The sequence below is a fragment of the Morchella importuna genome (assembly GCF_003444635.1).
Source record: "Morchella importuna strain M04M26 chromosome Unknown Morimp01GS019, whole genome shotgun sequence".
NCBI lineage: Eukaryota > Fungi > Ascomycota > Pezizomycetes > Pezizales > Morchellaceae > Morchella > Morchella importuna.
In genome coordinates, this window is record NW_025763416.1 from 302,529 (window position 1) to 327,366 (window position 24,838).

Below are 24,838 nucleotides of genomic sequence, written 5' to 3' on the forward strand. Positions count from 1 at the left end.
GGAATTACTCACAGTGCGCTTTTTTCTATAGATTCTACAAAACACTTTAATAAGTGACCCGAACACAGTCTTATCAAGCGGCCTATAATTACAAGCCAAAATGACTGGATACTTTACTTTCAAATGGTTTGTTCCTCATTCCTTGATTTTTCGAACATTCGTCTGGTTACTACCTCATCACCTACCTCATCACCGGTGGACGAATGTGGTGGTGGTGGTGGTGGTGGTGGTGGTGGTGGTGGTGTTTATTCCTTTTCGGTCGTTGCACTGTCATGCTCGCAGGCAACCACTAGGAACCAGTCATTTGTCGTCGTCGTCGCCTTTCCTTCCCGGGATCTCGGTGTTACGGCTCGATACTTGGTTGTTGCCTGCCTGCCTGCTTGCCTGCCTGCTTGGTTGCCTTGCTCGGCCCCCCGCAAAAAGTTTAGTAGGGAATATCGACTGATTGGTTACTGTTTGTAAAACAGGGCCTACCCAGCTGGTGAGGTTTACGTCACCGGTACTTTCGATGACTGGAAAAAGAGTACAAAGCTGGAGAAGGAGGGAGAAGCCTTTGTTGCGAAGGTAGAACTACCAGTTGAGAAGACATTATACAAGGTACGTTTTGTTTTATCGATTCTCTCTTTTTTTTGTTTACGATCTCTGTTGTTTCTGGCTCTTTGTGGTTGGGTTACTTCTGGGATACCCGTTTTCGTTCATTTTAAGCTCCGCATCTGGAATGCTGGCGTGATGTCGCGCGGATTTCGGATCCCGAGTGGGGTTTGATTAGACTCATCTATGCCTACCTCTTCTTGAGTGGGGCGGGGTTGGTCTTTTCAGCTCTTCAGTAGCATGATCATTTCCTAGCCACATATAACTAATGCAGTCTTGCTGATTCTTGTTACTCGCCATAGTTTGTTGTAGACGGCGACTGGGTCGTTGATCAAGCAGCACGCAGAGAATTCGAAAACGGAATCGAAAACAACCTTTTGATCCCCGAAGATATCGTCCCTGAGCAGTCAGAAGAGAGCAACATGTCAGCCGCTACTATCAACTCTGCTGCCCCCGAATCATCTACAGCTGCACTCGCAGCTGGAGTTCCTCTAGAGAACACCCCCGCTGTTTCTACTCCCGGCCCCACCGATGTCCCGGGCGGCTTCATCGAGACCCCAGCTGTTGAGAAGGAGGCACAGGAATTCTCTGTTAAGCCTCTTCCAGCTTCCGATACTGCAACAAACCCCTTTAACCTCGCTCCTGGTGAACCAATCCCAGCGAATGATGTCACCACTAAAGATATCAACAAGCACGTTAAGCTTGATGAGGAGTCATACGAGAAGGCAGACGCCTCGAACCTCGGTTTCGGTCTAAATGGAGCTCCTGTTCTCCCTGACGTTGTTACCCCTGCTGCCCAGCGGGAAGCTGAGGGCCGTGGTGTCCTTGATATTCCGGTTGTCACCGGCAACACCATCCCCGAAAGTTCTCTTCCGATCACCAGTACCGTTGCAGCTATGGCAGCTCCTGAAGTTCCTGAGATCGTGAAGGAGAGTCAGGAGAAGGCTGAGGTCGAACCCGAGGCTTCTGCTATCCCTGAAGTCGTTGAACAGAAGAAGGAAGTCGAGGAGGAGCTCAAGACCGAGACCTCCAAGGTCGATTCAAACACCACTGTCGGCGGAATAATGGCTGCTGCCGGTATTGCCAGTGCTTCTGGTGAATCCAACGAAGAGACTACCCCGGCTTTTGTTCCAGAAATTGTTCGGGACTCCCAGAAAGTGGCACAGGTCGCACCTGAAGCTAGCGCTGTCGAGGCTGCCGTTGAGGCAAAGAAGGAGGTTGAACAGGAGCTTCTCCATGATGCCCCTTCAGTTACCCTCAACGCCGTACCCACTCAGCACGCTGTTCCTGAAGCCGCCGGTGTTCCTGAAACCGTTGAGCTGAAGAAGGAATTCGAGCAGGAACTCAAGACTGAGGACCTGTCTAGCGAGCCGGTGATTGTCCATAAGCCTGAAACCGAATCCTCGATCCCAGTGGCCGTCCCTTCTAAGACTGAGAATGGGTTCGTGTCTAACGGAAACGCAACCGAGGTGAAGAGTGAGAAGGAGACTGAGGCCAATGGGAACGGCCTCAGGTCACCCAAGAAGAGCCTTGAGAATGGTGATAACCGAGAGTTGAAGACGAAGAGGAAGAGCTTCCTCGGAAGCTTAAAGGAGTTCCTTCATTTGGGCAGTGCAACCAAAGAAAAGGGCAAGGCGAAGGGTGAGACCAGTCCGTAAACGGGTAGTCTTCCTCAAGTAACGTACGTAGTTGATAAAGTTCGGAGTCGTAGGTGAAAATCACGAAGGGGGGTTAATGTTACGAAACGCGATGGTTTTCCTTGCCGTTACTGTTTCAGCTTTTTGGTACGTTCAAGGGTAATTATCATTAGTGAGGCGGTTGTTCGTGAAATGCGTGAGGCAAAAAGATATTAAGAACGGGCGGCTTATTGTTTGTGTCTGTCACCAGGTTGTTTCTAGCGCTACTAAATTCGATGGGGTGGGGGGTTGCCAGTACTGTTACTGTTTGAGTTTTCGGGCTTTCTGTTAATCTTTTCTTCCTTTTGCGATTACTTATGGTTACGGCTTTTTGTTTTTCTCTTCTTTTCGGTTTTCTCTTCGTTTTTGTTTTTACGTACTTTTAGTGGTCCTTTTCATTGACTCGTTTCTTACTGTTCTCTCTTTTTTTTTCATACGGGTCGATGGACGGTCGGACTTTTTCTTGCTTTGCATTTCTATTCTTGCTGGGCCGGATCTGGGTTCTTGTTTGTCGGTGAAACGGGGCAGTTTGGGGGGGGTTCCTTTTGTTTTTCTTCTTTAGGTACAAAAAATGGAGATTGGTTCATGACTTCTAATGGCAATATATATCCGTTATTATTACATTATGTCTATAAGGGCCTATCACTACTACATGTATTTTGTTACCTTTCGTCTCCTCTAGGGTCTTGTTTTTGTACTGGTTAGGTTTGGGGGGGGGGTGGATACAGGGTCGAAAGATATAGAACAAGGAGGGAATTCTGTTGACTTTTTATATTGCTGGTGGCTTATTTGTGTATTGTGATTAAGAATGATACTTCAGCCTGGTTAAAGGTTGTGATTGAGTTCTCTGGCGTAGGCAACCAATCATGGTACATCACTCGCTATCATTACTGGTACAGGAGTGATTGATTGATATACTGATTCACGTCGAGGGAAAGGCGCCGATTATTACGTTATTATGTACGGTGCAGGTGCTCTAATACCCAGAGCCGCCATTTTTAGTGAGATGACGATGAACATTCCGATGGATTTACTTAATATTACTCTGACTTAAATCTTACGGTAGCCTGGTATCTTTCTGGTCACTATCGGCAGGACTTTCGTATAGTGAACAACGGTGTCGTTTGTGTGAGTAGTACTTTATCTGTACTTCTGAAAATGGCAATGCAAGGATTCCTGTGTACAATATCCAGGGAGGTAACCCTGGATATCAGCAGTATGACTACAGTAGAGTAGGCTGTGAATTGGAGTATATTGTAGATTCATGATCATCAATGATTAGGGCTGAGGCTATTGTATTTATACTTTCGCGATAAATCTCTAAAATAACATAGCAATAGTATAGATAAAATGGTGTTTTTTTTAGTAGGATGGTCTGCGATCTCAAGGCATCAGTTAAGCGCGGGCGTCTTGTACCATGTTAACGAGCCCGCATGGCGGCTGCGGAAGTAACCATACTAACCAATATATGCGCATTGTTAGTAACGCTTGCATCTTCACAGCGGCATGGTGGCTTGTGGTTGGCGCTAGTGAGTCAGTTGCTGGAGATGAGGTTGGATGAGGCATGCGCTATATAGTTTTGGGATTAGTATGGAATTGACCAACAATAGATCAGGTGCGGAGAGCTGCAGTGGAGATGGCTTAAGTACGGTGCGCTGCCTGCTCAACAGGTGTTTTTGGCCTTTTGCACTAATATTTTGCTTTTTATATCTTTCTCCACTACTGCCTCTCGTATTTCTATCACGCCGGTACTTTGAGTGTTCTAGGTATTAATAATACTGTAGAGCTGCGCTAGCACTTCAGGTGACACTTAACTGCTTCTGCTGTTTTCTAATATCACTTGCTATTGCTTTCATATCTTAAATGGCGCCCCCACAGTTCACAAGCAATTTTTTCAGCAACCGCTTCAATCAACCATCCTCTCCGGAACCTCTCACGAATGACGAATTAATATTCGAACATATGAAAGATGGCGACTCTTTGCAAGCCAAACTTCACCAGCATGCTTCGACATTTCCACAATTGCAATCGAATCCCATAGCTAGAAAACCCAAGGAAATATTAAACAGCATTGTTGATATAAGTAGTGAAGAACCACCCCCAGGCTTTATCCATGGCGGTGATATAAATCTCTTCGGCATGGAGCTCCCTGGCAAAATCTACACGTTTGTAGGCGAGCTCGCTAAGGCTGGTAGCATTCGAGAGTTTGTCACTATCGGCGAAAAGGTACTTCTGAAAGACTTGTTAAAAGGTCTGAGTGGGACTGTATTCGGTGATGTGCCCTTGATGAAGCCAGAATTTATATATAAAGATGCAGACCCTAGCACCGGCAAGTTGGCGGGTATGCATTTTCAGGCCGAGATCCTATTCGAAGGCGCATTAGAGGGTGTACATGACACGCTCCAGAGAGTGTTTGGCGTGGAAAAGAAGGAGAAGGTGCCATTGAGTATTGGCGGATTCGTGAGCGCGACCCGGGAATGGACCAAACCATTATCACCAGAAGAAATGGAGCTGAAGGGCGTTTTAGCGGGAGTACAGGCAAAGCTGGGGGAACTTATAAAATTTACGAGTATTGGTGTGGAACTAACGGCGCTGAAGGGTACCGAGAAACTTGATGATTATTCGAGATATAGGTGTAGGTACGGCTTTTTTGGAATTGTTGATTTAGAGATTCCGGGTTCAGTTGTGCCATTAGGGATGGAGTATTCATTGCGGGAAGAGGTGGAAGGAGTTCACGTGTTGAGGCTGACGAGGAAGGAGGGGAGTGGGTGGATCAACGTGGGAGGCTTTAAGGGTCTAAACGTGGGTCATTCTTTTTATGTTGATGGATACTGTGCTGATTTTGGAGCCTGTGCTCTAGCTTTCCTCTGTACAATTAATAGCAAAATTTCCTGTAAAAGAGACTCTTAAAGAGTTATCTTTTGAGACGGAAGCAGTATTGCAATTTCCAGGAGCTGACTTGAAGTTGAAGGGGATATACTCACCTGGTAAGTTCCTCAGGACAGATATGAGCAGTCACGCCATAATACCAACGGATTATCAACTAACACATATATCCAGGCCAATTCTATCTTGAAGCCTCAGTCCCCAATATCTCCCTCACTACTATTCGTCAATTTTATTCAGATCTAACCGGCCGCACCCTTGAGCCTTTCAACCACGATGTTCAATTCAATGACCTCATATTCCGCATCTCCCCTGCCGCGATCGCTTTTACCGGGAAAACCACAATAGATGGACACACGTCCCTCTCTGCAGCTCTTACAATCCACCGTGATGGCATTTCAATTACCGGCAGTGTTCTTGATATAAATCTTGGCGAGATCACCATCGAGCAGGCAAACCTTGATATCTTTATCGGTCGCACTGAACTAAATACCACGAGTCGCGAGAGCGGTTTTGAAATTAACGGAAAGGTGAAAGTGAGAGATATCACTGTGTCTGTGGGCCTTTATACAGAGTTTGAGGAGGAACAGGAGGTGGTATGGAGCGTTTATGGAGAACTCGAGACAGAAAAGGATTTTAGCTTGGCGAGGCTGGCGCCAGAGGTGAAGGGATCATTTTTAGATCTGGGGTTAAAGAGAGTGGCGTTGGTTGCGTCGAATAGAGATGCTGTGAATGGGGAGTTTAATCTCTCGGGGTATCCGATCAGAAGAGGTTTGTCGAGAGTATTCAAATGTGATCTTAGTAAGTAATTTCTCTGGAGAATACTAATAGTGCTATGCCGTCTTCAGGTGTCCAGTTTTGTGCGGTTATTGACCGTCATATCGAGCAACTCAATAACGTCTCTGGAGGAAGAGTTGAGGGCTTGATACTGAGAGCAACTTATTCTTCAAACAGTGGTTTTAGTTTTGGGATTCTTATGCCGGCCCCAGTAACTGTAGGCACCTTACTATCAGTAATCTCTGTTAGAAATCAGCACTAATAGAAATATCACCAGTTCTCACTCGGACCAAGTGTAACATCCGGTCCGATATCGCTCGAGATCGTGGCATCAAAACTTCCACAGTTAATGTTTACTGCACCGTTGAATATTAAAGTGGCAGGACAGAAGCAGCCTTTAGTTTTTACCTTTGGGCTCAAGGCCGATGTGCTTTCTGCTTCAGGGTTTGGACAAATGTCAAATTATTGGATAAATCCCTTTGGGCTCTTCAATGAGAGAATAAAGATTGGCCCGGATCTTGCCCTCGAAATCGGAATAATATATGCCACTCTGGCTGCCACCGGAGCACCAAGGTAATTCCCATAATATTAATGTATTTTCAGGAATACATACTAATATGGATCTTTTTAATAGTAAAATAATGTTTTCTGGCGGTCTCGCAATCGGTACCACAGACCTCCAGCTCGCTATGGCAATAAACCAAAACCCGGCGGAGCAGCTGCTCAAAGCAACCCTCAGTACTTTCAGCCTTACTGATCTAGTCACATTTGCCTCCAAAATATCCCGTCAAGATATTCCACTTCCATCCCCAGACCTCCTTGCATTCCGTGATTTGTCATTTTATATATCGACAGGTATGAGCATTGGTAAAACACATTACCCCGCTGGCGCATCGATTACTGGTGAAATGGAAATATTCAGTAAGGTTACGACTGTTGAGTGTACCATCGGTACAACAACCAAGATCAGTGCCTTGTTCGATGAAGTGAAATTAGGGCCGCTACTCCTAGGTGGTGTAGGAGACGAAAGACCACAAATGACGATTGAGATTGGACTCGCGAAGCAACATATCTTGGTTGATGGGCGGTTGAAGATACTCGGCCTGAACACAAGTGTTCAGTCGGTGTTTGATATTTTGCCCAATCCTGATATGAGATTTGACATTACTTTTGCGTTTGCAGAGGCATTGAATGTAGAGATTAGTGCCAGAGTGCTAGGGGCCAGAGATATTGGTGGGTTGGCGGAGGCAGACTTTGTGGTGGATGTGGTTTTAGAGCAGGATGTGTTGAGATATGTCAATACTCATGCGAAAGCCCACTTCAGAGCGATTCACAAGGTATTGGAGGAGGGAACCGAGGCTGCTAGGAAGTTTTTCGAGGAAGAGAAGAAGAAGTTGGATATACAACTAGTCAGAGCCAAACAAACCCTCGAAGCAGCCAAAATAGCTTGGAAGGTAAAGGAGAAGCAAATTGAGGACGCATTGGAAGAAATTCTTGCCGAACTAGAGGAGGGGAGACTCGAGCTCCAAAAAGACCTGGAAAACGCACGTAAGGAGTTTGAGGCAGCTCTTTATGATGCATATCAGCAACTTGAACAGGCGAGGATTGATAGGGCCGCCTTTGTAGCTGGTGCAGCAATCGATTTAATGCACGCGAGAAAGGAGTTTAGAGATGCGATTAGAAGTATGTTGTTTGATGTTAGAGCTACGAAAGAGGAGACGAAGTCCAGATTTGGGGTTTTGTTGGATGATGTAGAGAATGCAGAGACAGAGGTAAAAAAAGCACAAGGTGAAACTCAGTAGCACCGAAAGTAATGAGTGATTCGAGCTAACAAAGTGTTTGAACTCCAGAGACGCTAGATGCAGCAGAGGTGGAACTTAAGGAGTCAATAAAAGAACTCGATGAGAGTCCGTTCTACAGCAGGATCAGACTTGTAAGTTGTTCATCCTTTCACTCATGCAAAGTTTCATTGTTGATATCTTGCAGAGTCTCGAGGTTGGCCACCGGAAAGCACACTTCTCAGACGCGCAAGAAACCCTTTTATACGCTACTCAAAAGTTAGAGAGAGCCCAGAAGGCCTTACAAGGCTCAGATTACCAATCTGCGATAGCTGTCAAGACTGAAAAGGTCAAGGAACTACAATCCGCGAAACAAGCCGAAGAAGTGACCCTTAAGAAGATTGAGACCAAAGCAGAGGCCAAGAGGAATGTTTATGACCAAAAGGTGGAGGTATCTGAGAAAGCTATCGCCGATAAAACAGTGGCCAAACAGCAAAAGGAAGTTATACGGAAAGCCGAAATGAAGCTGAAGAATTTTGAGGCAACAGCTCAAGCCAAGATTGAAGCTCTCAAGAGCAAACAGGAGGCACTACCAGAATCACCCGAACACAAGAGGTTTCAGTCAGCAGCAGAGAAGTTGAAGGTAGTTAAGAGTGTATCAGAAAAGCTGGAAGTTTCAAAACAAGCGATAATATTGATTGAGGAAGAGGACCACCAGAGCCTTGCGAGAACTATTGTGGGAAAACTCGACGAAATAATTAACATACGCCGAATTGAGCTTCATGGATCTTTGAAGGACCTGGTGGAAAAAGGGCAGCCATTGAAGGCACGTGTACAGGGAATTATTGCAGGACGGGAGGTGGATTTCACCATTGGTTATGGTATTGGGCAGACTTTAGAGTTCTTGAGGGCTTTGCTGAAAAAGTTGTGGGAAGAGATTAAGGAGGACCTTGCAAATGGATTCGGTTTTGGCGCCGGGATGGTGATTCAAGTGAGTGGAACGGATACGGTATAGTTATGGGGCTCTTAAGGGTTTTAAAGGTGGATCACAGGTGCTCGCTTTTGAATGGAGAGGCACTTAGTATGGATATAGGAGCTTAAGTAGGAAATAATTGTAATAGATCAACTAAAATGATGCCAAGCCGTCTTCAAATTTTATGTCGTTGAATCTGATGAACGTTCTGGGAATTAACACATACTTGCGCAAATCGTAATTGGCCGCGGAGGGAGTTCAAAACACGATGAAGTTAACGCCTGAAGAGAGTTATAGTCTTTATAAACATGTGATAAGCTGCAGTAGAATTCATGTTTCGCGCGCCTCTTCTATGTAATAATCACCATAAAGGGTACTCAAGTTCCTTGTCGCATAGTACTAGATGTAGATCTAGAGCACATCCTAAGCTACTGACTGTTGTGGTTGATGGCCAACCAAAGCTGCGCCAAGTCTAGCTAACAACTTAGGCAATAAACGTTTACCCTGTAGGCACATACATAGGCTGTTAAATACTAATAACCTACAGTCTTGGCATCAAGTAATAGGACTAGACTAGTAATACAGTTATTGGAGTCTAGAGCTCTTGGCACTAAGGTTTCAAGTTTTATCGCACTCCTGAAATTCCCTTGATAGTAGTTGCAGGCTTCTCGCCGAAAGAATTTCTCTAGTTAGTTGACTGTGTGGACTGAATTGAGATGCCCTATTTTCCCGAAGTTGAATAAATTATGGCCGTACCCCGGAGTTTAGAGATTCAACCATAGATTATCACTCGTACTCATGAATTATCACTCGATTAATCGCCACACAAGTTCAAAGGATAATTTTTAGATTACTAAAGCGAAACAATCCATATTCCAAGAGTACATAGGCACCGAAGATATCAAATAAGAAATAAACAAGAGATAAAGTTAAACAATTTTCCAATTTTCCCAGTTTTAAACACAAACATTGTTATGTTAGCTAGTCGAAGACCCTGGTACTTCCCTCCGCGACCTTTTCAGCTTCAGCTTCCATCTTTTTGACCTCCTCTGCGTCTAACTCACTCATAGCGCAGTTCCACGCCTTATCTGCCATCATTTCCCATTCCTCGCTATATTTCGCCAATAGTTTCCGTAACCAAACAACTACAACAACTGACACCCAGATCGTCTCTTTCCCATTTTTAGTCCAGTCACCCACTTCTTTAATCACATTTTCTGATACCCCGATGACGTCAAGTAAAGCTTGTGAAGATTCAAAGTGACCTGAAAATAGCTGCAAGCGTGATAGCCTCGTGATGATGCCGCTGGGTGTGTCGTCCGTGCTAGTAGATTCGATCGTGCTAGTATATGATGGGTTGCTACTTTTTCTTTTCTTCTTTAATGATGGGCTGCTACTGGCTGACACGGCTACCTCATTCGGTGATGTCCCAGTGAGTTTAGCAATTTGATAGGCAGAATACCGGCGAGATGCTCGTCGCTGTATCGGATATTCTCTCTGCAGGCATGCAAGAGCATCTTGGTGAGAAGGTGGGGGTGGAGGTGGGGGCGGGGGCGGGGGCGCGTAACTAGCATACGGCCCCGTATCACCAGAGAGCGACTGAAACGTTCGCCCCGCTGGGGGCTGTTGCTGCTGCTGCTGTTGCTGCTGTTGCTGCTGTTGCTGCTGCTGCTGTTGCTGCTGTTGCTGCTGTTGCTGCTGGAGACGTACCGATTCAAATGGAGGAGGGGGTTGAGGGGTTGCCCGGAGCATGTGGGTTGTCTGCTGCATCCCTGCAGACGATCCGCCTGCCCTTGCCATTGAGGCCCCAGCATGTATTGCCATAGGGCTATTATAGCTATGGAAATGTATTTTTAATTCAATGTCCTCATCATCTGAGCCCTGGGGTGTTAATACATTAGGTTCAATATCCATTTCGTCGTCCCCATCATCAGTCGCAACAGCCACAAAACTCGTCCATTTTGACGCCAGCCCAAACGTAACCCCCAGATCTGTGCCCTCGGCGTCTTTGTGCGGAGAGTGGGCAGGTAGATATCCGCAGCGGTCTTCTTCGAGATCCTGTAAAAGTTTGCGCCCCAGGAGCGAGTAAAGACCGAGGGCTGATGAGGATGAGGTAATAGTGGCAACAGGGATGTTGAGTGCGAGGGGGTGAATAGAGTTTGTATTGGGATCATGTGCTGTGCCGAGGAGGCGAATAACCTTCGGGGCCGTGCACTCTGTCAAGAGGAAGTAGACACTTGTTCGCGTGAAGGAATAAAGAGATGGGATGATTGATGGTGCTTGAAGAATTGGTGGGCGTGCAGGGAGAGAGGATTCTGTCGGTTTTGCCTCATCGGGATTGCTGGAAGTGTCATAAAGGGATATTGGGGCATGGGTGGTGGGCTCTGCTGTGTTTTCCTGTGAGAAGGAGGACATGATGGCTTCTTTTCCCTCCCAGTCGATTCTCCAATCATTGACGTGTGGAGTGAGCGCAGATTTGAGCATACGCATGATTTTCTTCTGCATATTATCCCCTGCACCGACAATTTGCGAATATCCTTTTCCAGCCCTGCCAATTCCTTCGACGAGTAGGTGACTTACGCTTCTACCAATACCCAGTGAAAAAAACCTCGCGTCGCCAGTAGAAGTGCTTTTATTGATAAAGTCGAACAACACTTCTGCCCCCCATATATCTCCATCAGTTAATACAAGGACCTCTAGATTCATGCCTTTCAGTCGACTTGACACAGCTTGACTACAAGGGGCAAGCATTTCTGTCCCGCCCATGTTCGCATCCATGCCATCGACATGCCTCTTAGCAGCTTCGAAAGATTCAGCGCTATAGAGTTTGGATTTGGGCCAGAGGCTTGAGTGTCTAGATCCAAAGGAAATGATATTAAAATGCACGCCTACTGGCAAAGAGGCCAGGAACAGGTGGAGCGCAGAGCGGACAGTAGCTATCTTATCGGTCATGCTACCCGAACGATCAACTACAAAGACAACCTCTGGCCGCTGCTGAGGGAGCTCGAAACGGGGAACCAATGTGACCAGGAGGGTTGACTTTGAAGGTATATCAGGGTGAGGTGCGATGAAAGCTCGGGGCATGGAAATGTCAGTAGAGCTAATGATGAGAGTGAAATCCTTCTCGAGACCCGTGGTTGATGCAGTTGGAATTGCTAGCACTGCCCGAGCCATCTGCGGGTTGAATTCTCCCTGGCCAGACGCATCGTGAGAACCGATGTTGATAGCAATAGGGTGACTTGGACTCTGGACACCCCGAATCGAACCATTCATGGTCGCCATGACTTCAATCGCAAGGCCTTTAGTCTCGAGTCTTCCCTCAGCAATTTTTTCAAGTTTGGTGCTCATGTTATTCCACCCGTTATCCCAGCCCACTCCAAAATTCGTAAAATCCGCATGTCCGTATTTTGGCGAAATAATAGTAGGAACCACCAACCTCACACCCTCGACCTCGATATCCTGTTTCAACTCATGGACATACTTGATCACCACGGACACAAATTCCCCCGGGCGTATATTCCCTACACTGGTGGTAAAAACCTCGCCGGTATTCTGCTCTAATAAGGCCGCCTGCTTCCCTGCAGCTTTGGCAGCATTATATTCGGCTTTGGCCTCCTGCTTTGGCTTGATGACCCCGTTTATGAATTTTGAACCTATTTCGGCTGAAAAGAACCGAATAGCAGATGATTCATAAAGAGGAAAGGTATATTTGGCCTCCTTGGCATTGGCGGGAGCTTCGTTGGTAGAGTTTGGTGGGTAAGGATTATAAAAGATTTGAGTGAGTGTGTGGTTGGCAGTGAGGTCGACGACTTCGGTACGCAGGCGGGAAGCAAGAATTGGGAGAGGCGTATCAGGATAGCCGGGCGTAATAAAATAGATTCCACAGACACGCATTGTAATAAGTGATAATGGGATGTTTATTAGGCTGTAATGATTGCGCTGTTCTGTAAATGGTGGACTTAGAGGGTTGAAATGGCATAAAGCTAGCTATCAGGATCACAATGGAATATATAGATATAGATATTGTGGGCCGCAATGGATCCTCAAGTGAGGTGATCATGAGCATGAGTCACATCTGGAGCTGTGCGCTGGCGAACACAACTAACCCCGCAAACAAAGAAAGATGGTAGGGCTGAAAGCCTGTTTTTCTGCCTTGTTGAAATAAAAGTTGAGGCTCAGATGTTGGTTGGCGTGTGGATAAGAGGTACATATATGCGCCCTAGGGCTAGGCGGCAAGGTAAGTACATGTATGTACTTCTAGACTCACGCATGTCCCAACTACATGTAATATGTAGGCTCAGTACTACCTTACCTACTCAAAGTAAGAAAATACAAGTATCAACACCAAATTCCGCCTCGCCTCGTCCATGCAATGCCGTCAATGTGACTCTAACAGTGTTTGAAAAACAGTCATATATATCATGGAAAGCGGGACCAACAGTATTGCGGCCTAAGTGTTCCTCCATAGACCCGTATATGTGTGTATAATTATTACCATGAAAGGCTGGTAATGTGTTCAGAATGGCCTGACTGGGTAAAACGAACTGAACTCAACACTGGTAAGCTGGTTCGATTGCCGGGACGCGTATGAGGATCAAGTTTCTTATTTTACTTCGGCCACAACATTCCTCCAAGATAGTGATTTATAACACATGATATGTGTGATTGTGATGAATTCAAGCGACCATGCGCTATTGTGACAGGTCCAGTTTCCGTGTGATTTGTGCCTGTAGAACAGTAGAACTACATGCGCTCTAGATAATTGGCCGCACTACGTTCATCCCCCGCCTTTCTTCTTCTACACATATACGGCGTGATACAAAGATGTAGGTACTTACGTTCTCGCGGGCTAGTCCTATGGTGCCAAGAGTTGTTTATTGAGGCTGCCCAGCCCTAAGCTTTAACCCTCACAATATTAGCGAGCCTTTCGTGAACAAGAAAATAAGGCTCCAGGCTCCAGCGATTCCCCAACCGAGAGGTCAATTTGACTTTCGCAAAAGAATAGATCGAGTGATAGTAGATGTCTACTTTCTGCGGGGTAAGAGACCCCGTGCACGGGAATGACCTCATCTTGCTTACAATCGATAAGAACAGCTCAACGGCCCTCCACCCAGAGCCTTCGACGACCTAAGTGTTATCGGCATGCCTTTCGGAGAAAAGATATCTCAATACAAAATCGAAGAATTGCCTGCTCCAGGCGGACCAACACCTTCTAGTAATAGAAGGAAGGGGAGCGGGACGAGGTTCTTTTCAAGAAAGAAGTTTACGATGCCGGTATGATTCTCAATCTTATCACGCGTCCAACCCATTTTTGGGATAGGATGAGGTGTAAACATGCTTCACAAGTTATCACTCCCCATAGTATCATTTGAGCTTACAGATCCTTTTAGTCACTCTTTGAAAGCCTGCCTATAGAGATCGTCAACAACATGACTAGGTACCTTCCTGACGGGCTCGAAATCATCAACCTCCGCAAAGTGTCGAGAACATTTTATAATATATTTTCCTGCCACGATTTGGTTTCGAGAGCCCTCGTTCAACACTATCCTTATTCACGTGAATCACAGCTACCGCATCTTCAACGTACAAAAGCCGTTTACGACAGGGTCGCCCGCCGTTCTTACACACAACCACGCCGTAAATGCCCTTCTAGGAAGGAGTATGTAGACTGTTCCCCTATTTTCTGTGATGATGAGGAAGAGGTGCTGGTTTATCGTACCGCAGAGCAGATTTCAACCAAGGGGTGGGCGGGTTGGCTATGGGATATGAGGGATGACATAAAGGTAGAGGTGAAGCTTGTTGATGGAGATGCGAAAGTCGGCGGCTGTTACAATGAGAATGGAGAGTTGTATGAGAGTGCAGTTGTACGAAACGTGTCATGTTGGAGTGGGAGAGGGGTTATGGTGCTACATGGGCATCATATACACCACAAGTTCGCAAATGATCACGATGCACAGAGGGGGGAGTACACGGGGGTTGAACTGGCGCTGGGAAATTTTGGGATCCAAATAGCTCCAAGAAGGTATGTTAGATTGCTAGCTCCCCCGATTTTTTTTCATTCACTAAACAAATTCTTAGAATGAAACACGCCCACACATTCATTCAAATCTATTCGCTCCAACGCTCCAATTTTGGCCAGCTCATCTCCTCATTCAGCTTCTACGGTAATACCGTTCTCGCACATGCAACCTGCAATAAACATTTCTTCGTTGCTTATCACGCCCACTCTCTGTTTCTCTTCAACTATTTAAAAGACAGTGACGGCATTCCCCTTGCACCACACCAACGCCTTCAAAGCTTGATACCAAATATATCTTCTGCCTTACCTGCTATATACACAGAGTCAAGATTTTGGTCCTGCTACCAGTGCAGACGTGCAATCAACGTTGACAGCCGGGGGGAATATTTTTTTCTTTATACCAATACGACACCAGGAGGCGGCAACAACTCAACGGTGTATGTCCTCTCGTCGGTCGATGCACAAGTAGTTAAAATGGTTGAACTCAGCCAAACCCCTAACTCACTTAGATGGCGGTTTAAACAGGATGACTTGCGCATACTAGAATGGCGATTTGAAAGCGATATCAAGCCAATATGTCGAGACACTGAAGAGGGAGAGGAAGTAAGATTGACATGGGTGGGAAGCTATGGGCTGAACGGCACTCGAGAGTATAGGGTTGGCCTTGATGAGTTGGATGAAGCTGGAATTTTCAAAGGGGATGAATCTCCAGTCATGGTGGAGTGGAAGATCAATACGTTGAATACACACCTACGGCCGGACGGCGCATTCGAGAGCTCAAAGCCGACTCTTTTCTACGCCCCAACCGAGTTTAATAAGGGGGGTATTTTGGGACTGCCAGAACAGACCATAGGGTGGGATGAGTTGCGAACCAAAAACGACGCTGTAAAGTGGCCAGTGGCAGTAAGTCCATATAGGTTCTTTAGCCAATCGGAACCTAAGATGAGTGTTCTGAGGTGGGGTGCGCGTAGTGGTGTAAATGGATACTACACCACCGATCCTAGCGAGATGGTAATCGATTACCGTAAGACCGTCACTTTATGGTATGATAGAAGCTGGAACCCGAAGTTAGAAGGGCACATAGTCACCCGCGGAACGCTCTTATCTCCGAGGTGGCGGTCAGTGTTGGACAATATGTGTGAAAGCACAGGAGTGGGATTCAAAGCTGAGAACGCAGACGAAACCGCCGCGAAGTTATTGATGTCACGTAAAGAAATAGCTCGAGCGACACAACGAAGAAGAGAAAGAGAGAGGCAAAAGCGAGGACCGGTGGATAACGCATTTTTCCATGAAGGGAGTGGATGGATTCTCTACCTACTAAGAGCGGAGCGAGAGGATTGGAGGAAAGAAGAGGAACGGAAGAAAAGGATGCAAGAAAACCGTGCGCAGTGTGGGCTTGAAACGAATTTGAGAGAGCTTTTGGTCAGCGATGGCAGCGAGGAGGAGGAGGCATATTTTACAGGGCCACTATCAGAGAGTACAAGTGTGTTGGTGTACTTAAGATTCTAGAATCTTGCGTGTAGAAAAGTTTCCTATGTACAACATATCTGTTTGTAACCTCCGAGGCTGGGGCGCTCTGTGCCTTGTCTCTAGGAAACTAGAAGTACACTACTGCCCAAGAGGCGATGGACCTGGATGTACAGCGGTGGGTAATAAGTGATCAGACAGAACGCCACCAAAATACGCGTTTGCAGGCAAAATTGTGGCTAGGCCGTCCGATGACTTAATACCCACCGCTGTACTGGACCCTTCTCGGCGCACGTTTCCTAGGGAGTTTTCGGACAAAGACGAATGGAGATATCTGGAGGAGGGGCTTCGATCTTAACTGCCAAGTCTGGCAAATCGTACGCAGTGTTTTAGGAGCAAATACTATAGTATTTTCTTCTTATTAATTGCACACTTTTGAATGATGAAATCTCTTAAATCTTATAACGTGTTTCACCGGGAAAGCAACCGAAGCTCACAGAAGGGCATTATAGCACCAAAACAATACCTATGAAGCCATACATGTATAGGAGAGTTCTTTTGGTGTTTTTGACTATTTCTTATGATCATAGCGAGTATATAGCTGTGGGAGGGTCATCAGCGGTCATCAAGCCTTGATGACCCTCCCACAGCTATATACTCGCTACCTATTAGTAACAATCATCAGAAATATTCGAAAGATATCTCAAAATGACTTTAGTGTATTTAGTTCTGTAATTCTGGGTGATTTTGAATTTTCACAGCAATTCGCGATCCCGTTCATGTCATGTTTGATTGCTTTCCCAGTGACGATTGCGTTCCCAGTGAAACACGTTAACTACGTGTACTATTATGACTGGCTGTTTAATAAAACCTGCTGCGGACAGTTTTAAAAATTCTAAGATCTGGACTCTAGAATACGTACTGGGACACATCTCTCCTCGTATTTCGTAGACATTTATTGCAATATTAAGTATTGGCTAATCATATTTGGACTAGAGTATTAGTTGAAAGCGGTAACAATGTATATAACTACACTAAGCTCTATATGGTAAATAGATAACTACAATTAATACGCATGATTAGCTGAGGGTCCGTGGTTTAAGTCAACATAAAAATATCGCCGCTGAAAATCTCACCCTTTAATTCGACTTGTAGTGTTGGATTTGGGCATGGATATCGGCTATCGTAACTAAGGAAAGTCAGGGAGACATACAGGAAGAGTCACGCTTTGCAGGGGACGAGTGCCGTAGCAGGCATCTTTGAAGTGCCGGCAAGCCGTTCAACCATCAGCTCAGACTTATTTGAATAAGTTTGTTGACTATTCAAACCAGATTATATGTACCTGGTTGCGAGAATTAAACAGGCCATCCGCCGGAGAAAATCCGGATATCCGGATCCTATCATATGATCATCTAAGTGGCAAATCACAAGAAATCCTAGGCCTGGTCTTAAGATATAACTTTTGAATGTAGAGTACATATGAGGAATGCGGTAACTACATACACCTCCAAATTATTTAGACTTATTTTTAGGTTACGTTAAAGGCTTATCTTTTCAGGGATAGATCAAGCTTTCTCATTTATTTTATCGGGAATAGTGTATTTGATTCTGGGAACCTTAATATGGCTCATGCTCAATACGTATACCATGGGGGTTGTTCAACCTCACATGGGGGAATATCCCTGAAACCGGCCGGCAGCCCGGATTACAGTAGTCTAATAGACATGCTAGCATGCTAGCATTTTTATCAAATACTGGAAGTTCATTGCTAAAAAAAAACCCCCCCGGGCTGAGCTCCGTGATCAACGTTCACGATATCCTGATTGCTGGACGGGTCTAAAAGTCGGTACTTTAACCTGGCCTGATGACTTGAGATATGATTATATACCCCATATGCATACATGTTAGCATTCCGTGGTTGGAACTAAATGTATTCAAGGATCTGAAGATGCCTAGGTGATACACACAAGTAGGCGAGATTTGGAACCATAGAGCTATTTTGGATGGATCGGATCACATATTATCACTCGTATGAATTTTTAGCTTGTTTAACATCTCACCACGCGCCATATATATCACTCATTTGAACATCTGGGATAATGCGGTATATGTTGCTATAGGTATATACGGCCTATTATATAAGGCATATCGCTCTACGTTTAAATTATACTATCGGCTTGGCGTTCCCAAGCCTATCGCTATATGTCTATGCCCTCTCTGCCGCTTTGGACTAAAAATATTAGATAGACTCATGTGTAACTTCTTTTTATCAATCACTTGTACGTACACGAGAGAAAGTGGGAGTAAGTCTTGGGGGAGGGGTAGGCACAGGAAAAACCAAATCTTAAGTGTTTTCAATCATGAAGAATCACCCAGCTTTCCAAATCATACAGGATCACTCAGTGTTCGGTAAAGTCCGCCGAGTACTTCCACAAGGTCTACTCTATTGCGGGAGTAAGTATGAGAAGATTAGCTAGCCGAGGATTACGTAGATCTCGCATGTATTCAGCAGCTAAGTAACGCTCTTGCTCCCCACTAAGATTTGCATAGATCTGTTTACATCTCCTCCGCGGTTGCTTTTTCTGCCCACCTTTATCACTAGATGTGTACTTTACATACGTTGCAGTCTCCCAATTCTTATGCTTTCATATCGGCCTCTGCACCACTCGACCACATATATACCCAAAACGCTCGCAATACCGGGCCTGTATTTCCAGTTTCTGGAACTCCTAAACACATCCACTAGTAAAGTGGCAAAAACTAAGTACATTCTCAATGCGCCGAGTAATCCTCCAAGAAGTCAAGAGTCAAGGCGTATGATAAACGGTTATATGACATCAAAATATATATTAAACGGCAAGTACTACCCGTAGAGAAGATTTATTATCATTAAAGTTACACACAATGATTACTCTATATGATAACATTGAAGGCAGATAGTTGATTTTCACCCAGTCATCGTTTATACAAGTACATGTATCAATGTAGATACATGTAGCTTACATGGGTAGGATGCGGGTGCAAGGCCCGGGGTACCGAGCAGCGAAGTTTTGTGAATTTGGCAGGTGGATGGATTTATGGTGTGACTACCGACGCTGAAGAAAAACGACCAAGTGAAGCTCACTCTGGGCATGGAAGTCTAATGTTTCGAATATAAATCTTCATTATAGTTAGATACTAGAAACAAGGACAAGCGAAGTGATTTATCCGGAATTATCTCGCGAGGACGTGCCGAGGCGGTAGGTTTCCCTCAACCTCCGAATAAATCCTTGTTGCTTACATGCAGGTACACAGGCACCGGGATGATCGACTTTTAAATCCGGGGAAATGGTGTTAATGTTCTGGCATCTGTTGTGGGACAACATATGCATACTGCGGGGCTAGCCATGAGGGAAATAAAGTAATCATGAATCAAAGAATGAATAGCTTCATATCAACGAAGGACCTCAGCAGATATTGGCACTGGTATGGGGGGTATATAATCCGTCTCATCTGCCCATAATTGTCTCACTATCCTTTCCACTCTCTCCAGAAGCCATTCGATCATTACCGAAACGTCAAGATGTTGTTTTCATCGCTCCTTTCCCTTGCGCTTGTCCCAAGCACCCTCGCTATCGTAATTCCCACAACTGGAAACCCATTTTTGGGCAGACAGCTCTACGCAAATTCCAAGTATGCCGCAAAGCTTGAAGCGACTATCAGCTCTTTCTATCAACAGGGTGATTCCATAAATGCTGCGAGGACAAAGAGAGTCCAGAGGACTGGAACTTTTGCTTGGATCAGTTCCAATGCTGATGTATGATCCTTCCATGGCTCTCTGCGGTGTATAGATAGTAGTGCTCACAATAAGAGTAGGTGCCGAGCATTTCGACCTACATCGACGAAGCTCTCACTATCCAAAAGAACTCCCAGAGAGCTCAAATCGTCGAGTTTGTAGTCTACAACCTCCCAGACCGTGACTGCTCCGCAAAGGCCTCTGACGGAGAGCTTAAGATTGCCGATGACGGCCTCAACAAATATAAGCTTTTTATCGATGGTATGCATGCCCGAATATTCCGATTCAAGCTTAAATAAATGATGCTAATAATCTTTCTAGATGTTGCCGCAGCCATCTCTGTTGCAAAGGCTGACGAGCTATCTTTCGTTGTGATTCTCGAACCCGATTCACTGGCTAATTTGGTTACAAACTTGGCAGTTGAGAAGTGTGCGGGTGCTGAGCAGGCATATAAGGCCGGTGTTGCATACGCGATCAAGAAGCTCCAGTTTTCGAATGTACATTTGTATCTGGATGCTGCACACGGTGGATGGCTCGGTTGGGATGGTAACTTGGAGCCATCAGCGAAATTGTTCGCTGAGGTTTTGGGGATGGCGAACTCTAACTCCACTACTGAGGCAAAGGTTAGAGGATTGGCCACCAATGTGTCCAACTACAATGGTAAGTTGATGTTCCCAGAGAAATCGTGGATAGCTTTGAAAATACCTCGGGTCACTGATACGAACCGCAGCGTACATTGCGGTTCCGCGTGAGAACTTCACTGAGTGGTCCAACTCATGGGATGAGTCTCACTACGTTAACTCCCTCGCACCATACCTTGAAGCCGAGGGTTTCCCAGCACATTTCATCATCGATCAGGGCCGTGCTGGAAAGCTCGGAATCAGGCAAGAATGGGGCCAGTGGTGCAACGTCAAAGGCGCTGGATTCGGAGCCCTTCCTACTACAGAGACCAATGATACTTTGGTCGACGCTTTGGTTTGGGTCAAGCCAGGTAAGTAAAAACCCGAGCACTTGTATAAATTGGTGCTGATTATGCAAATCTGTGATAGGTGGTGAGAGCGACGGAACGAGTAATTCTACTTCGCCAAGGTTTGATGAGATGTGCGTTTCGGCGGTTGCGGATGTGCCAGCACCAGAGGCTGGAGCTTGGTTTAATGAGTTTACTAGAACTTTGGTTAAGAATGCGAATCCCCCACTTGAGCCTATGTGGATCTAAGGCGTTTGATGCATGATAGAATAGACTTAGATACATGTATACAATAGGAACTAAGTAACCACTTTATGTATTTAATCAGACCCGTATCTCTCCTTAAGAACTACAGGATGATTTAGAGCAATATATAGAGTATCTACTTACTGGGTGTTCTTAGACCTGCATGCAGCTGCCAGATGTGAGGGCGCCTGCACATATAGATTAAAGTGTGACCTCCCATTGATCAACTGGATAAATGTTCATAGATCATACTAAAGGGCGATAAACATAGATAGATAAAATCTGGCGTCCGTTCCTTTGACGCTGATATTAGAGCCGAGCTCTCTGAACAAATTCGTACAATAGACACTTATCTTTTTTGAGTTTAGTTGACCGAAAGATCGACGCGGCTAGTTTGAGGGCACGTGCACAGTCTACACACTGCGGAGCCCGGATCATCACCTTCCCTGCCATTAGCATGATCCAGGCGGAGGACTCTCACTCCAGTAAAGAAGCTAGAAGCACCCTCGCGCTGTCATAACCTAAAATTACTCAAGACAACACCGCCCTAAAATAACGTCCAGATTTATCCCCAAAATATAATTGACTGCACACTCAGTCATCTAGTTCTGCAAGGCTGATACATCCGAAGATGTCAATTTTATTGTTTTTGTATCTTTTCAGATATAAGACAAGATAAAACTTATAGCAGACCTTATAATGCCCGATTAACCCTGCAGTTTTCTTAAACTACATCATGTAGTGTTCTTGGTTGGGCATCCTGGTTGGTGCTGTGCAGTCTTCCATGTCAAGTGTTGGACTTTATTTATAATTCGGTGCTGAACCTAGTTCTCAACAAATCTGTCTCGTATAAACTCTTCGTCATCTAATCTCTATGAGATTTTATATAAGACTCCCATATATTCTATCCTAAAAAGGACTTCCATGCAGTTCGCCCCCCTATTCTCCACTCGGCGAGAGAAGCTCTATTCTCGTTGACATTTAAGGGGAATCACCCCATTTTTTCCTTTATAATGTAGAACAGTTGTTAATCTGGCTGATATTCCACGTGTTTCTCTGTGGCTTTCACACGTACCAGTTTCAATATATGATGTGGTAGTTTGGCCGAACGAGTGGGCAAAGTTCCCTCTACCTAAATATGTAGTCTCGTTCCTAGACCTTTGTCGCGGTCTTCGCAGGCAATGCGCTGCACGGTCTAGGTACGAACACCCCCACTAAAATTCATATCCACACGTGTGTGTGTGTCCTGATTTCGCCAAACCAAGGAAGGCTAGAGGCCAAGCCTAGAGCTTATGCGATCACTAGTGATCACTCGTATCTCCGTGAAGCGAAAATTCAAAGGTTTTTGTCCCAAGCTTTTCACTGCAGAATAGCACCCTCAAAGGCGAGATAACTGGCCGTTCCAAGTGGACATATGGCTAGAATAGGCTCGATAACCACCACCACCACCACCACCACGAGGCAGGTAATCAGCCCCGCAGTTCATGTATAGTGAGGTCAATGCCTCTTAGAATGTGCGTCTGTTCAGCCTTACTGCGGCAGCAGCGGTGAAGGATCAATATCCTATTTTGTCCGCTTAGTCCTTTTCTATGTAAGGTGATAGGCATTCTAGCTGCCAGGCACTCGTATCTGAATATTAGCTGTGGGAAGTTACACAATGCCTCGTTGATTCGACCTCTTGTAATTTTAAACTGACTCCCTAATAGTAGATCATTAGCAATTGCTTTCGTCTTGACCCAGGTGCACTATGCAGTATTCAAGCCCTTAGCTGTACTTCCTTACGATTCCCAGGTATGGACCACACACACACGCGCACACACTCTTTCTCAACATACGCAGCAGACACATAAAGCAGCTGCAAATGCTGTTGCCCCGGTCCGAACTGTTGTTCTAGCCGGTCAGCAGAATCAGCTTGGGAAAACTCCACTGGCCGATCGGAAGATTGCTTCTAGCTATTGCACTTTCCTTTCGGTAGATCTAACCGCACGCGAAGTCCGAGAGCAGATACTGTAGCCGCTGTGTAGGTGCTTTGTTTGATGGTGATGATGGGGGATGATTGTGGGATGGTGATGATGATAGCGAAGAAGCTGTGACGATGACCACGCGTGTCATGTCAAAATGTTGGTTTGTAGCATAAATACATGTATCTACATGTATGTATCTCCCCGGCGCCGCTAAAGTTTTCCCGCGTTAAGAAGAAACAGTATTTTTTGTCGGGAAGAAAAGGGTCGATACTCAAAGAGATAAATATTTGGTTTTTGCAACATTCAGGAGGTGGCAACATCCTTATTATTGGTTCAAAGAGCTGTACGTTTTGTCATACCTGCGCTGCTGCATTTGCTGCGTTGTAGAAAATCGGAGGCGCTGGCGCCTAGCTCCGAGCCCACAAGAATGCAATCTAGACCCCGAACCCGTATTGTAAGTCTACACACAGTAAACTGTCTTCACATCACAGTACAGTAACAGCCTGGTTAATTCCAAGCAGAATAATGGGATTTAATTACTTGGGATCCAGCGTTCTGGTTAGAACAGTGAGAATTGCAGGTAAAGAGTTAATTCATCGCCTTTTTAAAATCCGGGCAATGTACATGTAGACAGTCAATCTACTATAAATTAAAGGTAGACTCCCATATCACCCCATTTCTAATTTCTATAGATTTAAAGTCCTCTCACTTAAATCGATATCTGTTGTGGAACTCCTATTTTTAGTGATAAAAATGCCTTGTGTAATGGATGCATTCAGAGGTTATGCCAACAACCTTAAAGATGTATGTATTAATGTTATCCCTTCCTGCAATAATAATTATACGAATCGGTCATACAAGCATTCATTTTATTAACAAAAGGAGAAACAGAGTACTTGGGAGAGTCTTATGACACATACTCCAGTTGTGGCCCACTTTATTCTCGTCATCATAACAACCCCATGGGAATTTTTAAAGAGGCCAGTCGTTCATATTCTCCGGATAGATCACACCGAGGATCAACGAAATATTATGATTGAGTTATGGTGTAAAAACAAAAGATCAGAGTATCGTTATGTCGCTATGTCAGTAAGTAAAAGATTCTAGTCCCAATCTTGAAGGTTGCTTGCAAACTCATTGCAAATAAAATAGGGAACAGTAGTAGCCTCAGCTGTAACTGCATCATTATCTTGGGAAAGTATAAGGGACAAAACGACTTGGTTTACTCGCGGTGCTTGGTACGGCAGCATTGTTCTTGGCCTGCTATCTGTTACGATCTCTTTTCATCTCATCCTCTTATTTGCACACCTCGATGTTAAAGGACCACAGGCAATTCAGAAGGTTCTCTCAAGGGGTAATATAGACTCAGGTCGCGCAGATTGGGCATTTCTATACGTTCTACAAGTGCCAGGAATGTTATTGGGCTTCTCATCCGTGTCTTACTTTTTGGGGCTTACTTTTTTGGTGACTTCTCCACTATGGGATCAAGAGTGGGGCACTGAAACAAAGGTAAGGTCTTTTTCTACATATATTAGTATGATCCAATACCTCTAACATGAGTTTTCTTGACAGTGTGCTATAATTTATCTGGGGTATCTATTATTCGGTGGGTTCAACTATTTTTTTGTTTGTTCAGTTGTATACTCAAGATGTCTCTATTGAAATGTTAGAGGTAAAACTAGATCTAGAAGCGGAGGAAAGAAGATTCATGTATATTCT

The 24,838-nt window shown here is 45.2% G+C and overlaps 7 protein-coding genes across 7 annotated transcripts; 5 read left to right on the forward strand and 2 right to left on the reverse strand.

Annotated features, from left to right (window-relative positions):
• Positions 1-100: 100 nt before the first annotated feature.
• Positions 101-2,391, forward strand: LAJ45_06469 (uncharacterized protein; the record flags this gene model as incomplete). The annotated part of the gene is made up of 4 exons (XM_046116033.1): positions 101-126; positions 468-597; positions 894-2,232; positions 2,303-2,391. 4 exons carry the CDS (start codon positions 101-103, stop codon positions 2,389-2,391), a joined length of 1,584 nt encoding a protein of 527 aa, XP_045970694.1.
• A 2,015-nt stretch (positions 2,392-4,406) lies between these two features.
• On the forward strand, positions 4,407-8,723 carry LAJ45_06470 (uncharacterized protein; the record flags this gene model as incomplete). Its single annotated transcript, XM_046116034.1, has 8 exons — positions 4,407-5,069; positions 5,128-5,254; positions 5,328-5,924; positions 6,002-6,147; positions 6,208-6,503; positions 6,565-7,718; positions 7,781-7,863; positions 7,917-8,723. 8 exons carry the CDS (start codon positions 4,407-4,409, stop codon positions 8,721-8,723), a joined length of 3,873 nt encoding a protein of 1,290 aa, XP_045970695.1.
• Positions 8,724-9,662: 939 nt separating this feature from the next.
• LAJ45_06471 (uncharacterized protein) lies at positions 9,663-10,481 on the reverse strand (the record flags this gene model as incomplete). Its single annotated transcript, XM_046116035.1, has 1 exon — positions 9,663-10,481. The coding sequence occupies one exon, from the start codon at positions 10,479-10,481 to the stop codon at positions 9,663-9,665; it is 819 nt and encodes a 272-aa protein (XP_045970696.1).
• A 31-nt stretch (positions 10,482-10,512) lies between these two features.
• On the reverse strand, positions 10,513-12,575 carry LAJ45_06472 (uncharacterized protein; the record flags this gene model as incomplete). Its single annotated transcript, XM_046116036.1, has 2 exons — positions 10,513-10,518; positions 10,578-12,575. The coding sequence occupies 2 exons, from the start codon at positions 12,573-12,575 to the stop codon at positions 10,513-10,515; spliced, it is 2,004 nt and encodes a 667-aa protein (XP_045970697.1).
• Positions 12,576-13,177: 602 nt separating this feature from the next.
• On the forward strand, positions 13,178-16,209 carry LAJ45_06473 (uncharacterized protein; the record flags this gene model as incomplete). The annotated part of the gene is made up of 6 exons (XM_046116037.1): positions 13,178-13,188; positions 13,601-13,719; positions 13,771-13,955; positions 14,072-14,703; positions 14,760-14,845; positions 15,116-16,209. 6 exons carry the CDS (start codon positions 13,178-13,180, stop codon positions 16,207-16,209), a joined length of 2,127 nt encoding a protein of 708 aa, XP_045970698.1.
• A 3,520-nt stretch (positions 16,210-19,729) lies between these two features.
• Positions 19,730-21,158, forward strand: LAJ45_06474 (uncharacterized protein; the record flags this gene model as incomplete). The annotated part of the gene is made up of 5 exons (XM_046116038.1): positions 19,730-19,963; positions 20,023-20,203; positions 20,264-20,602; positions 20,673-20,933; positions 20,992-21,158. 5 exons carry the CDS (start codon positions 19,730-19,732, stop codon positions 21,156-21,158), a joined length of 1,182 nt encoding a protein of 393 aa, XP_045970699.1.
• A 1,497-nt stretch (positions 21,159-22,655) lies between these two features.
• LAJ45_06475 (uncharacterized protein) lies at positions 22,656-23,168 on the forward strand (the record flags this gene model as incomplete). The annotated part of the gene is made up of 3 exons (XM_046116039.1): positions 22,656-22,669; positions 22,862-22,946; positions 22,998-23,168. The coding sequence occupies 3 exons, from the start codon at positions 22,656-22,658 to the stop codon at positions 23,166-23,168; spliced, it is 270 nt and encodes an 89-aa protein (XP_045970700.1).
• Positions 23,169-24,838: the final 1,670 nt, after the last annotated feature.